Here is a 13,429-nt window from a genome sequence, read left to right as displayed (position 1 = left end):
GATCTTTTCTATTTTTTTTTTTTTAAGTCTCCATTTCTTTCTGTCTGATCTTTTATAATTTTTTTCTTTCACTTACACCACTGGAATAGATCAGACAGAAAATCAATAAGGAAACAGTAGCCTTAAATGATACATAAAAATACACATATATAGTATATTTCATCCAAATACAGAATACACATGCTTTTCAAGTGCACATGAAACATTCTTATCTTAAATTCTTTTTTTTTTTTTTTTAACGTTTGTTTATTTTGAGAGAGAGCGCGAGTGAGGGAGGGGAGAGAGAGTCCCAAGCAGGCTCTGCATTGTCAGCATGGAGCCTGATGTGGGGTTCGATCTCACAAACTGTGAGATCATGACCTGAGCCAAAGTCGGATGCTTAACTGACTGAACCACCCAGGTGCCCCCTCAAGTGCCCATGAAACATTCTTAAGGAGAGATCATATGTTAGGTCACCAAATAAATCTCAATAAATTTAACGAGACTGAAATGTCATTCATCTTTTCCAACCACCACAGTATGAAACCAGAAATCAATTACTGGGGTGAGGTGGGAGGAACAAAAACTATAAACAAATGGAGGCTAAACAACATGCTATTAAAAAAATCAGTAAGTCAACAAGAAAACCAAAGATAAAATAAAAAAATACATTAAGAAAACTGAAAATACAATGGTCCAAAGCCTTTGTGACATAGCAAAAGCAGTTCTAAGAGGGAAATTTATAGGGATATAGTCCTACCTCAGGAATCAGAAAAATCTCAAATAAACACTATAACCCTAGGCATAAAGGAGATTAAAAAAAAAAAAAAAATGAACAAAGCCCAAAGTTAGTAGAAGGAAAAAAATGATAAAGATCAGATAGAAATAATTGGAGACTTAAAACAGAAAAGATCACTGAAAACAATAGCTGGTTCTTTGAATAGATCGATAAAATAGGTAAACCTTAGCCAGAGTCATGAAAGAAAAAGAAAAGAGACAAAAAGGCCCTTACATAATGTTAAAGAGACCAATCCAACAAGAAAATATAACAATTATAAATATCTATGCACCCAACCCTGGAGCACCTAAATACATAAAAGCAAATGTTAACAGACATAAAGAAATTGACAGTTATGGTAATAGCAAGGAAATTTAATACCCCACTTACACCAGTGGAATACATCATCTAGACAGAAAATCAATAAGCAAATGTGAATATTGCCTTAAATGATAAAAAATAGACATATATAGAACATTTCATCCAAAAACAGAATACACATTTTTTTCAAGTGCACATACTGCTCCCTTCTGTCTACAAAGTTGGAATCCTACTATTTCCACTATTAATGTTTTAGTAGAGATATTAGCCAATGCAATGAGACAAGAAGTGGATCACCTAAAGGCAAAAGCCTTGGAAAAGAAGCTAAGCTACATTTGTAGTTGATCTGGTATACTAAAAAATGCTACAGAATGTATGATGAAATGGAAACAATAACCAGGGAAAAAGATATAAAATTGACATATACATATTGTCATCAACACAATAACCAATTATGGTAGCATACAAAGAAAGAAGTTTAAGTATTTAGTAGTAGCCCTATGGGAGAAATTTTTAAAATTCTGAAAGATATAAAAGTAGACGAACAAATGAAGAGACATTCCTTGTTCTGGTTGTTGAGTTAACATCATAAAAACAGTTCTTCCTGAGGTAGTTTGTAAATTTAAAGCAATCTTTAAAAAGTTTTCTCAATGTTTATTTTTGAGAGAGAGAGCGAGCACGCATGTGAGTGCAATTGGAAGGGGTAGAGACAGAGACCCAGAATGTGAAGGGGCTTCAGGCTCCCAGCTGTCAGCACAGAGCCCGATGCAGGCCTTGAAACTCATGAACTGTGAAATCATGACCTGAGCTGAAGTCAGGTGCTTAATCAGACTTAGCCACCCAGGTGCCCCTGAAACAAAAATTTTAAAATACAACTAGACAAGTTCATAGAAAAGTTCATAGGGATTCACTTCAACTTGTTTTTAAATTAGACTGATTTAAAAAGAAGACTAAAAGGGTGCCTGGGTGGCTCAGTTGGTTGAGCATCTGACTTAGGCTCAGGTCATGATCTTGCAGTTCATGGGTTTGAGCCCCTTGTCAGGCTCTGTGCAGATAGCTCAGAGCCTGGATCCTGCTTCAGATTCTGTTTCCCTCTCTTTCTTCCCTCACCTGCTCGTGCTCGTGTGCATGCTCTCTCTCAAAAATAAATAAACATTAAAAAAATTTTTTTTAATTAAAAAATGCTAAAGTTTCCCTTAGTTTAAGAAAAAGATGTTCATATGAATAAGAATAACTAGGAATATACTGCAAAAGAAAGACTATGGCCATATCCCATATTAAAGCATACTGTAATTAAAACAGTGTGGTGCTGTTCCATAAACCAGTGGGACAGAATAGAAAATCTAGAAGTAGATCCAAGTACATATAGAATATAGGTAATACGGTAAGATTATCTCAAATTCTAGGAGCAAAGATTAGCTTTTTAAACTTTTTTGTTTTTTTTAAGTTAGAGGAAGAGGAAAAAAAAAGAAAGAGCCGGGGGGGGGGGGGGGGGCAGAGAGGGAGAGACAGAATCCCAGGCAGGCTCCATGCCATCAGAGCAGAGCCCAATGCAGGGCTCAAAGTCACAAACCAGGAGATCATGACCTGAGCAGAGATCAAGAGTAGGACACTCAACCAACTGAGCCACCCAGGAACCCCAAAGATTAGTTTTTTAATAAATGGTGGTGAACAACTAGATAGCTAGCTGGTTAGAAAAATACAAAATTAGATTTGTACTTTATATCATACACAAAAATGAACTACAAGATCAGAGAACTAAATATAATAAGTGAAATTCATGTAAGCACTAAAAGAATGTGTAGATGGATTTTCCTAACTTCAGGGGAAGGTAGCGAAAGGATTTTGAATATGACTCAAAATCCAGTTTCAGTTTTGTTTAAAAAAAAGTGGTAAGTGTGACTGTGTAAAGAATTTAAAAATCTATACAGAAAGTTAAAAGACAACCAAGTAGGAGGAAATATTTGCAGTGTACATCACAAATAAAAGATAATATCCCTAATATGTTTTTAAAAACCTCTTAAAAATTGAGGAAATAAAGACCAAAATTGATAGAAAAAAAGGCAAGAAACATGGATAGCTCACAAAAATGTATATAAAATAGACCTTAAACATATGGAAAGATTTTCAACTTGACACATTATGTTTGAAATGAAAGCTAAAATTACATTGAGTCATCATTTCTCTCATCTGTCAGATTGGCAAAAAATAAAAAACTTAAAAACGTTTTCCATTGGTAAGTCTGGCAAAGCACCCTCTCATAAATTACTGGGAAGGGAATGTAACTGCTAAGACTAAATGGGCATATTTACATGTGAACCCCGCAGTTCCCCTTTCAGGTGTTGACACTGAACATATACTGATTCTCATCATCCAAAATTATAGATGTACAAGGTTACTACTGTTGTGTTATTTGCAATTGCAAAATATTCTAGGCATCCTGGATTTAACTTTTAAGTTGCTGTGAACAACACAAAGGAGATTGGTTGAGTAAACTTGGTACATCCACACAGTCGAGTAGTAGGCAGGAAAAAGTGAGCATGATCTCTGTGAACTGATAGGGAGTGATTCTCGGGATATATTGTTAAGTGAGGAAACCTGAAGTGCTAAACAGTGTGTGTAGTAGGTCACTTTCCATTTATGATAGAATTGGAAATTAAAACGATTTGTTTTCCAAAACAAACACAAAACAAAACAAATACATGTATTTGCTCATTTCTATATTGCACACATGAGAGATAAATCAGAAAATAATGGCAGGATGGATGGAATTAGGGTAGAAAGGATGGGGAGTGACATTAAACTATATTAATGTTTACATGTTAAAATCAAGACCGAGGGAAAACCTTTAAGATAAAAACAAATTAACCCATATTTCAAATGAATAACTTTTGAACATGGTATTTTGACTATATATCTTTAGTCCAGTAACAAATAGTTGTAGAGTACTGAATTTTAGTGTGTTTTTTTTGGCAGTCATATGGGGTAGCAGTTCTGACACCAGTTTCTCAATATTTGAGGATTAAATAAGTCCATTTGGAAGATAATAGGAGTCTGATGTCTACTGTAAGGGGGAATCTAGAATTGCAGTCATTAGTATGAACTGAGCATTTTCTTACTACTTTTAGAAATGTGTGTGTGTGTGTGTGTGTGTGTGTGTGTGTGTGTGTGTGTATTTGTGGATTTCCTAGCTCTGTCCTCTGGGACAGCTTCTTGTTTTTGTTTTGAGAGAGAGACGGAAGGGAGGGAGGAAGGGAGTGGGGAAGAGGGACAGAGGGAGAAAGAGAATCCCAAGCAGGCTTCTGGCTCAGCATGGAGCCCCACTCGGGGCTTGATCCCACGGCCCTGGGATCATGATGCTGGCCGAAGACAGAGACAGACCATTGCAAGCACATCGTGCTCTCAGGTTAGGCTCTAGAACCAGACTGTTGTTGCTGTAAAGGGTATTATTGCAATAACTGGCAAAATTTGAATAAGGTTTTGTAATAGATAGTAGTGGTGTTACTAGTTTCCGGATTTTGGCAATCTGATTGTAGTTATGAGAATGTTCTTGTTCTTGGGAGATGCATACTGAGGTATCTAGAGGTAAAGAGGCATCATGTCTATAACTTATTGTCAAATAGTTGAGAAAATTCATATATATGTACATATGTAGAGAGAGGTGTATATATATAAATACATAGAGAAAGGGGAGGTAGGTGGGAGGGATAGGGAATGACAAAGCATATGTGGTAAAATGTTAAGAAATGGAGAATCTGGATATATACTTTTTATTTTTTTACTATTCTGGAAATTTTTATGTTAAGTTTGAAATGATTTCTAAATAAGGTGAAAGAGTAAAATAATGCCAAATTCAAATAGAACCCTTAAAAAAGGCTGTGCTGGTGTATCTTCCCCAGCAGTGTGCAAGAGGGTTTCCCCTCCAGCAGGGAATGGGTGCTGCCACTGCCCCCAGTCCTTTGTCCCTGGAGAAACTGAGGTGGGGTCGGGGCTGTCCAGCTCGGTCATTCTGTACTGTGTCTGTCATTCTGTAATGTTGTATCTGGCTCTTTATCATTTTGAGCTCAGGTGTAAATTTATCCCTGCAGGTTGTCGACGAGCGAGAATTTTTTGAGATCATGCCCAATTATGCCAAGAACATCATTGTGGGTTTTGCAAGAATGAACGGGAGGACTGTTGGAATTGTTGGCAACCAACCTAAGGTGGCTTCAGGTAGGTACAAGAGGCTCTCACAAACCTCAGGTGGCAGTTGGGGGCCATGGCTGCGGGGTGTGGTGTCTGCCTTCTGCCTTTTCCTCAGATGAGTCTTCCATGGCCAGAGAAAAAACTCAGGGAAATGTTGTTGTAAAAGCTCTCTTCTTGGGGCGCCTGGGTGGCTCAGTTGATTAAGCATCTGACTTAATTTCTGCTCAGGTAATGATCTCAACTGTTTGTGGGATTGCGCCCTGCTTTGAACTCCTCTCTCTTCCTCTCTCTCTGCCCCTACCCATGCACTCTTGTGAGCACTTCTCTCTCTCAAAAAAAAAAAGAAAAAAAAAAGCTCTTTTTTAATTGTTCATAACTCACAATGCTTCTCTCATAATTTTATTTTTTAAGGGTTTATAGGCAATTTTCTTCAGCTTAAGATGGTTTTTACATTTTCAGAGGTCTGCTTTCTGTCTCCCCTAGTTAGATTCATGTCTGGCCCCTAAACTATGAGTTCAGTGAGGGTGGGGGTGTTGGTGTCTTATTCGTAGTTTTAAATCCATTGTTCAGTGGTGTCAGGTACAGCATCTTCCTGTGTCTTCCGTTGACATGGCCAGAGCTGAGCTATAGCCAGGTCAGGGGCACTCTTCTGTGGTTGCGCCCTGGGTGTGGCTGGAGGTGTGGGATAGGGACTATAGACACTGCTTTCCTCCTGTTTCCTGTGTAGGTTTGTTTTGAATACTGTATAGGAGAAATATGCACTCCCTTACTGACCCAGCCTCATCTTTTATGTCTGTCATGGCAATTTTTCCTTTTCTTTAGAAAAAAAGTTGTTTGGTTTTTTTTTAATTTTTTTTTTTTACCATGGTAAAACATGTGTATAACAAAGTTTGTCATTTTAACTATTTTTAAGTGTATAATGTAGTGGCATTAATTACATTCATACCGTGTGCTGCCATTATCACTATCTTCCAAAAATTTTTCAGGTAGAAATGACTCCCTTTCCACCCTACCCCTGAGTCCTTGGTAATCTAAGTCTCCTCTCTATGAATTTATCTATTATAGATATTCCATGTAAGTGGAATAATATAGTAATTGTCCTTTAGTGTCTGGTTCCTTTTACTTAGCATATGTTTTCAAGGTTCATCTATGTTGTAGCATGTATCAGAACTTTATTTTAGCTTTTCATGGCTAAGTAATATTCCATTGTATGTATATACCACATTTTGTTTACTCATTCATCTGTGATGGACACTTGGGTTGTTTCCACCTTTTGGCTATTGTGAATAATATTGCAGTAAACATTGGTATACAAGTATCTGTTTGAATCCCCGTTTTCAGTTCTTTTGGGTATACACCTAGCAGTGGAATTGTTGAGTCATATGGTAATTTTATGTTTTTGTTTTTGTTTGTTTTTTTTAAGAAACATCATACTGTTTTTCACAGTGGCTGCACTGTTTTCTCAGTAGCAATGCTTAAGGGTTCCACTTACTTTACACTGTCGCTTGAACTTGTTATTTTCAGGTATGTTTTGATAATAGCTATCTTAATGGGGTGTAGAATATTTTCTCATTATGGTTTTCATTTAAATTTCCCTAATAATTAGTGATGTTGAGCGTCTTTTCATGTGCTTATTGGCCATTTGTATATCTTCTTTGGAGAAATATCTATTCAATTCCTTTGTGCATTTTTAATTACTTGTTTTTTGTTGAGTTGTATGAGTGTTTTATATTCTGGATATTTATTAGGCCTTTATCATCTATGTGATTTGCATGTATTTTTTCCCATTCTGTAGGTTGTCTTTTCACTTTCTTGATAATGTCATTTGATGCACAGAAGTTTTAAAATTTGATGAAGTCCAATATACAATTTGTTTGTGTTTGGCGGAGTACCTGTTGAAAAATCCAACATTATGAAGCCCCTCCCTGTGTTTTCTTTTAGGAATTTTATGCTTTTAGCTTTTACATTTAGGTTTGACCAATTTTGAGTAAATTTTTATATATGGTGTGCATTAAGGGCTCAACTTGATTCTTTTGCGTGTAGAAATCTAGTTATCCCAACACCATTTGTTGAATAGATTGTTCTTTCCCTATTGAATAGACTTGGCGTCCTCAAAAATCAAGGGGCTGTAGATGTATGGGTTTTTTTCTGGACTCTTAATACTATTTAAGTGGTCTATTTATGTTTATTCACATGCTGGTTTTGATTACTGCAGCTTTGTGTAGTAAGTTTTAATATCGGTAAATGTGTGTCCTCTCATGTCCCTTGTAAAGATTCTTTTGACTTTTGGGGCTCCTTGCAATTCCAAATGAATTTGAGGATTGGTGTTTCCATTTCTCCAAAAAAGGATGTTGAGGTTTTGATAGAGATTGCATAGAATCTGCAGATCACTTTAGGTATCTTTCCATTTATTTTGGTCTTTTAATTCTTTTGGCAGTGTTTTATAGTTTTTAGTGTATAAGTCTTTCACCTCTTGGTTAAATTTACTTTTATGTATTTTATTCTTTTAGATACTATTGCAAATGGAATTGCTTTCTCAATTTTCTTTTTGGAATGTTCATTATTAGTATATGGAAAGATGACAACACAACTGATTTTTGTTTGTTGATCATGCAACCTGCAACTTTGCTGAGCTTATTAGCTTTATGAGCTTTCTTGTGGATCATGTTTTTTGCAAATAGTTTTTACTTCTTCATCTCCAATTTGGATACTTTTTATTATTTTTTTCTTGTCTAGTTGCTTTGGCTAGAACATCTAGCACACTATTGAATAGCATTGGTGAAAGCAGGCATCCTTATTTTGTTCCTGATCTTAGGGGAAGAACTTTGTCTTTGACCACTGAATATGATGTTAGCTGTGGGTTTTTCGTAAATGCCTTCATCGTGGTGAGAAAATTTCCTTCCATTCCTAGTTTTCTGAGTACTTTTCTTTTTCTTTTATGAAAGGTTGATAGATTTGTATACCTTTTCTGCAACATTTGAAATGATCGTGTAGTTTTTGTCCTTCATTCTATTAATGTGGTGTATTATATTGTTTGATTTTTTTCTACGTTGAACCACTTTTGCTTTATTGGAGTATATCTAAGTTGGTCATGGTATATAATCCCTTTGGTAAAATAAATTTTATTTTTTGGAGCTCTTTAAGTTTCAGAGCAAAATTAAGTGAAAACTGCAGAGTTCCCATAATACTCTATCATACATACACAGCTTACTTCACTGTCAATATCCTGAACCAGAGTAGTACATTTGTTACAATTGATGAATGTACATGGACACACCATAATTACCTTAGGTCTGTATTTACATTAGGGTTCACTCTTGGTGCTATATATTCTCTGGGTATGATAAATGTATAGTATATAACCCACCATTGCAGCATCATAAAAAATGGTTTCACTGCCTTAAAAGTCCTAAGCGTTCCACTTGTTCATCATTCCTTTCTCCCAACCCTGATAACCTAGTAACCCCTGGCAACTACTGATCCTTGTACCCCTCCCATAGTTTTACTTTTTCTAGAATATCATATAGTTGGAGTTAGAGTATGTAGCCCTTCCAGATCAGCTTCTTTCACGTAGTAATATGCATTTAAGCTTCCTACATGTTTTCTCATGGCTTGATAGCTCATTTCTTTTTAGTGTTGAGTAATATTCCATTGCCTGGGTATACCACACAGTTCACTTATCTGTTCACCTCCTGAAGGACATTGTGTTCGCTTCTAAGTTTTGGCAATTATGAGTAAAGCTGCTATAAATGTCTGTGTGCAGGTTTTTGTGTGGACATAAGTTTTCAGCTCATTTGGGTAAATGCCATGGAGTATGCTTGCTAGCTTGCATAGTATGAGTATGTGTAGTTTGTAAGAAACTGCCAAACTGTCTTCCAGAGTTGCGGTACCATTTTGCATTCCTGCCAGCAAGGAGTTACAGTTCCTGCTGCTCCACATCCTTGTCTGGATTTGGTGTTGTCAGTGTTCTGGATTTTGGCCATTCTAATAGGTGTGTAGTGGGATCTTTTTTTTTGTTTTTCACTTCACTTGTAAGTATTTAATGAATCTCCCTCCATGTGGCTTCAAGCTACCAGGACACAGGTGCCCTCCCCCCCTCCCCCCCCCCCTCCCCCCTTAACCTTCTCCTCAGCAATTCTACTGAAGAATTTGGCCCTCTCGATGACAGGCTGTTTGGGGAGCTTTCCCTTTCCCAAAACTTTGTAGTAGCATGAACGCACCACATCAGTGATAGGAACAAGTCCAGTCTTGTTTTTGGTCCACAGTTTAATCAAGGTTGACAGTTGGGTAGAATATCTGGTTCCTTTTTAAGTGGTAATGCCTCATACCCGCTTTTCCAAAGTAACCTGGATGATATTTGTCAAAGTTGATCCTGTGATGATGCATGCCACCAGCATTACCCCAGCCTCCTGGATGCTTCCGGTGCTTGCTGATGCTGCTGTGGCCGTGGCTTACATGACCCCGAAGTTTCCAGGTCTTCCTCAGTCTGGATGGCATGTCAGCAGTCCAGACAAAAGACCTGGTATCTTCTTTTAATTTGCATTTCCCTGATGCCGTATGACATGGGGTATCTTTCCATGTGTTTATTTGCCATCTGTATGTTTTCTTTGGTGAGGTGTCTGCTCAGATCTTTAGTCCCCCCCCCCCTTTTAGTCTATTTTTTAATCAGTTTTTTTTTCTTATAATGTTTATTGTTGAGAGAGAGAGAGAGACAGAATGTGAGTGGGGGAGGTGCAGAGAGACTGGGGACAGAGGATTCGAAGTGGGCTCCGTGCTGACAGCAGACAGCCTGACATGGGGCTTGAGCTCACAAACTGTGAGATCATGACCTGAGCTGAAGTTGGACACTCAGCCAGCTGAGCCACCCAGGTGCTCCTGTTTGTTTTCTTATTGTTGAGTTTTAAGAGTTCTTTGTATATGTTAGATAGCATTTCCTTTATCAGATGTGTATTTTGCAAATGTTTTCTCCCAGTCTGTGGTTGTCTTCTCTTTCTCTAGACAGTGCCTTTTGCAGAAGTTTTTAATTATGAGGTCAGCTTATCAATTATTTCTTTTTCATAGATCATGCCTTTGGTAGTGTATCTAAAAAGTTACCACCAAATCCAAGGTTATTTGTTTTCTCCTGTGTTATCTTCTAGAAGTTTATCACTTTTGTGGTTTACATTTAGGTCTCTGGATCCATTTTGAGTTAGTTTTATGAAATGTGTAAGGTCTGTGTCTAAATTTTTTTGCTGTGGATGTCCAGTTGTTCCAGCACTACTTGTTGAAAAGACAATCTCTCTTCCATTGTATTGCCTTTGTTTTTTTGTCAAAGATCAGTTGATATTTCTTGGGGTCTATTTCTGGGTTTGCTGTTCTGTTCCATTGGTCTGTTTGTTTTTTTTTCATTAGTACCACATGTCTTGATTACTGTAGCTTTATAGCAAGTCTCGTGGCTAGGTGTTGTTAGTCCTTCAACTTTATTTTGTCCTTCAATACTGTGTTGGCTGTTCTAGGTTTGTTTTTGTTTTTTTGTTTTTTGGGGTTTTTTTTGCATCTCCATATACACTTTAGAATCAGTTTGTCAACATCCACAAAATAACTTGTTGGGATTTTGATTGGAATTGTGTTAAATTAAGAAATCAAGTTGGAAATACCTGCCCTCTTGACAATATTGAGTCTGCCTATCCATAAACATGGAATATGTCCCCATTTATTTAATTCTTCCATTTTGTTCATCAGAGTTGTGTAGCATTCCTCATATAGATTTTATAATGTGTTTTGTTATTTTATGCCTGTGTATTTCTTTTTTTGAATGGTGGGTGCTAATGTAAATGGTATTGTGTTCTTTGTTTCAAATTCACTGCTGGTATATAGGAAAGTTATTAACTTTTGTATATTAACTTTGTATTCTGCAACCTTGCTATAATTGCTTATTAGTTTCAGCAGTGTTTTTGTCAATTCTTTAGGATTTTCTACATAAATTATTATGTCATCTGTGAACAAAGTTTGATTTCTTCCTTCCCAGTCTGTGTACCTTTTGTATATTTTCTTGCTTTATTGGATTAGGTATGACTCCCAGTACAGTTTTGGAAAGTGGTGAGAGGGGACATTTTTGTCTTATGCCTGATCTTAGTGGGAAAGCTTCTAGTTTTTCATCATTATGTGTGATGTTAGCTGTAGATTTTTTGTTAGATGTTCTTTATCAAGTTGAGAAAGCAGCCCTGTATTCCTAGTTTGCAGAGGGTTTTTAATCATGACTGAGTGTTGGATTTTGTGAATCCCTTTTCTGTATCTACTGATGTGTTCATGTAACTTTTCTTCTTTAGCCTGTTGATACAGTAACGTTGCTGGGTTTGATTTGCTTTTGTTTTGTTAGGGATTCTTGCATCTGTGTTCATGAGAGTCATTGGTCTGTAGTTTTCTAGTAATGTGTTTGTCTGGTTTTGGTAATAGCATAATGCTGGCCTCATAGAATGAGTTAGGAAGTATTCCCTCTGGTTTTTCTGAAAGAGATGGTAGAGAATTGCTGTAATTTGTAGAATTCATCAGTGAAACTTTCTGGACTTCTTTTGTTTTTTTAATCACATAAGAAATAAATGGTTTTACAAATCAAAAATATAATCCTGTGTTTTACGTTTTCTTGTGTAGTTACCTTTACTAGAAATCTTTATTTCTTCATAATTTGTGTGGTACTGTCTAGTATTTTTTTTTTTTTTTTTTCATTTCAACCTGAAGGATTCTCTTTAATATTTCTCGTAGGGTAAGCCTAGTGGTAATGAACTCTGCAGCTTTTGTTTATCTGGGAATGTCTTAATTTGTCCCTCATTTTTCAAGGACAGGTTGCCAAACAGAGTCCTTGGTTGACAGTTTTATTCTTTCAGTGGTTTACATCATTCCATTGTCTTCTGCCTCTGTGGTTTTTCTACTCAGAAATCAACTGATAATCTTATTGAGGATCTCTTGTATATGGTGAGTCACTTCTCTCTTGCTGCTTTCAAGATTCTGTCTTTACCTTTTTTTTTTTTTTTTTTAAGTTTATTTATTTTGAGCGAGAAAGAGCATGAGTACAAGAGGGGCAGAGGGAGAGAATCTCCAACAGGCTTCCCACTGACAGTATGGAGGCCCACGTGGAGCTCAAACCTGAACCGTGAGATCATGACCTGAGCTGAAATCAAGAGTTGGACACTTAACTGACTGGGCCACCCAGGTGCCCCCAGATTCTGTCTTTATCTTTTAATAATTTGATGATAATCTGTTTCAGTGGGGATCTGTTTGTGTTTATTCTACTTAGTTTCTTTGATTTGTTGCTTCATGTCTTAAATTTGGGAAGTTTTTGGACGTATTCAGGTAATCTCTGTCCCTTTTTCTCCTCCCTGTGGTATTGCCTTGCTGCAAATATTGGTTCAAGTGATGGTATTTTGTAGATCTGTAGTTTCTGTTCACTTCATTTTTTCTTTTCTTTTTGTTAAGACTGGGTAATAATATAAATTATCTTCAAGTTTCCCAATCGTGTCTTCTATTTTCTCAAATCTACTCTTGAACCCCTGTAGTGAATTTTTTATTTCATTTATGGTAGTTTTCAGCCACAGAATTTGTTTGGTTCCTTTTTATAATTTCTTTCTCTTTATTGGTATTCTCATTTTGTTCATACATTGTTTTCATGATTTTTAAAGTTCTTTGTTCATGTTTTTCTTTTTTTCTTTGACCATCTTTAAGATATTTAAAAATTTTTTTAAATAAACTTTTTATTTTAGAGTTGTTTTAGATTTATAACAAAATTTCTAGATAGCACAGAGTTTCCATGCACTCCACACCTAGTTTCTCTGATTCTTAACATTTTACTTTAGAGAGCACTGTTATCAGATATTTCACTCTAAACAAAGAGACAGTGGGTGACTAAGCTAGAGGGAAAACTGAGGTTAAATGGTTTTGCTGTTGGACTCAATCACTGGTTCCTTTCATTGGTTTTGTTTATCTGTCTGTTGGTTTAAGATGGAACAGACCTGATGTATAAACGATTAGAATAATTCTGAAGACAGAGGATGACAATGGCTTTGAGATGTGACTTCTTAGCTTATAACTGACATTATTGATGCTTTTAGACAAAACTGTTAAGCTATTTGATTAAAAAAAATTTTTTAATCTTTATTTATTTTTGAGAGAGAGACAGCATGTGAGCAGGGG

At 36.4% G+C, this 13,429-nt stretch overlaps 1 protein-coding gene and 1 pseudogene across 3 annotated transcripts in view; one reads left to right on the top strand and one right to left on the bottom strand.

Moving 5' to 3' along the window:
• The window catches only part of PCCB (propionyl-CoA carboxylase subunit beta), a 92,627-nt gene that overhangs the window by 70,860 nt on the left and 8,338 nt on the right, over positions 1-13,429 (top strand). For all 3 annotated transcript variants that reach the window (XM_019437265.2, XM_019437256.2, XM_019437248.2), the window contains one exon: positions 5,167-5,290. In XM_019437265.2, coding sequence (XP_019292810.1) covers positions 5,167-5,290 — 124 coding nt within the window. The remainder of the gene's footprint in view (positions 1-5,166; positions 5,291-13,429) is intronic.
• Positions 9,328-9,760, bottom strand: LOC109259626 (60S ribosomal protein L27a-like; annotated as a pseudogene).

This window comes from Panthera pardus, unplaced genomic scaffold (genome assembly GCF_024362965.1).
Source record: "Panthera pardus isolate Hobbes unplaced genomic scaffold, ASM2436296v1 HiC_scaffold_16, whole genome shotgun sequence".
In the NCBI taxonomy this organism is placed as follows: domain Eukaryota; kingdom Metazoa; phylum Chordata; class Mammalia; order Carnivora; family Felidae; genus Panthera; species Panthera pardus.
Note: the sequence above shows the minus strand (reverse complement) of the source record. Positions and strands in the feature narration are given on the sequence as shown.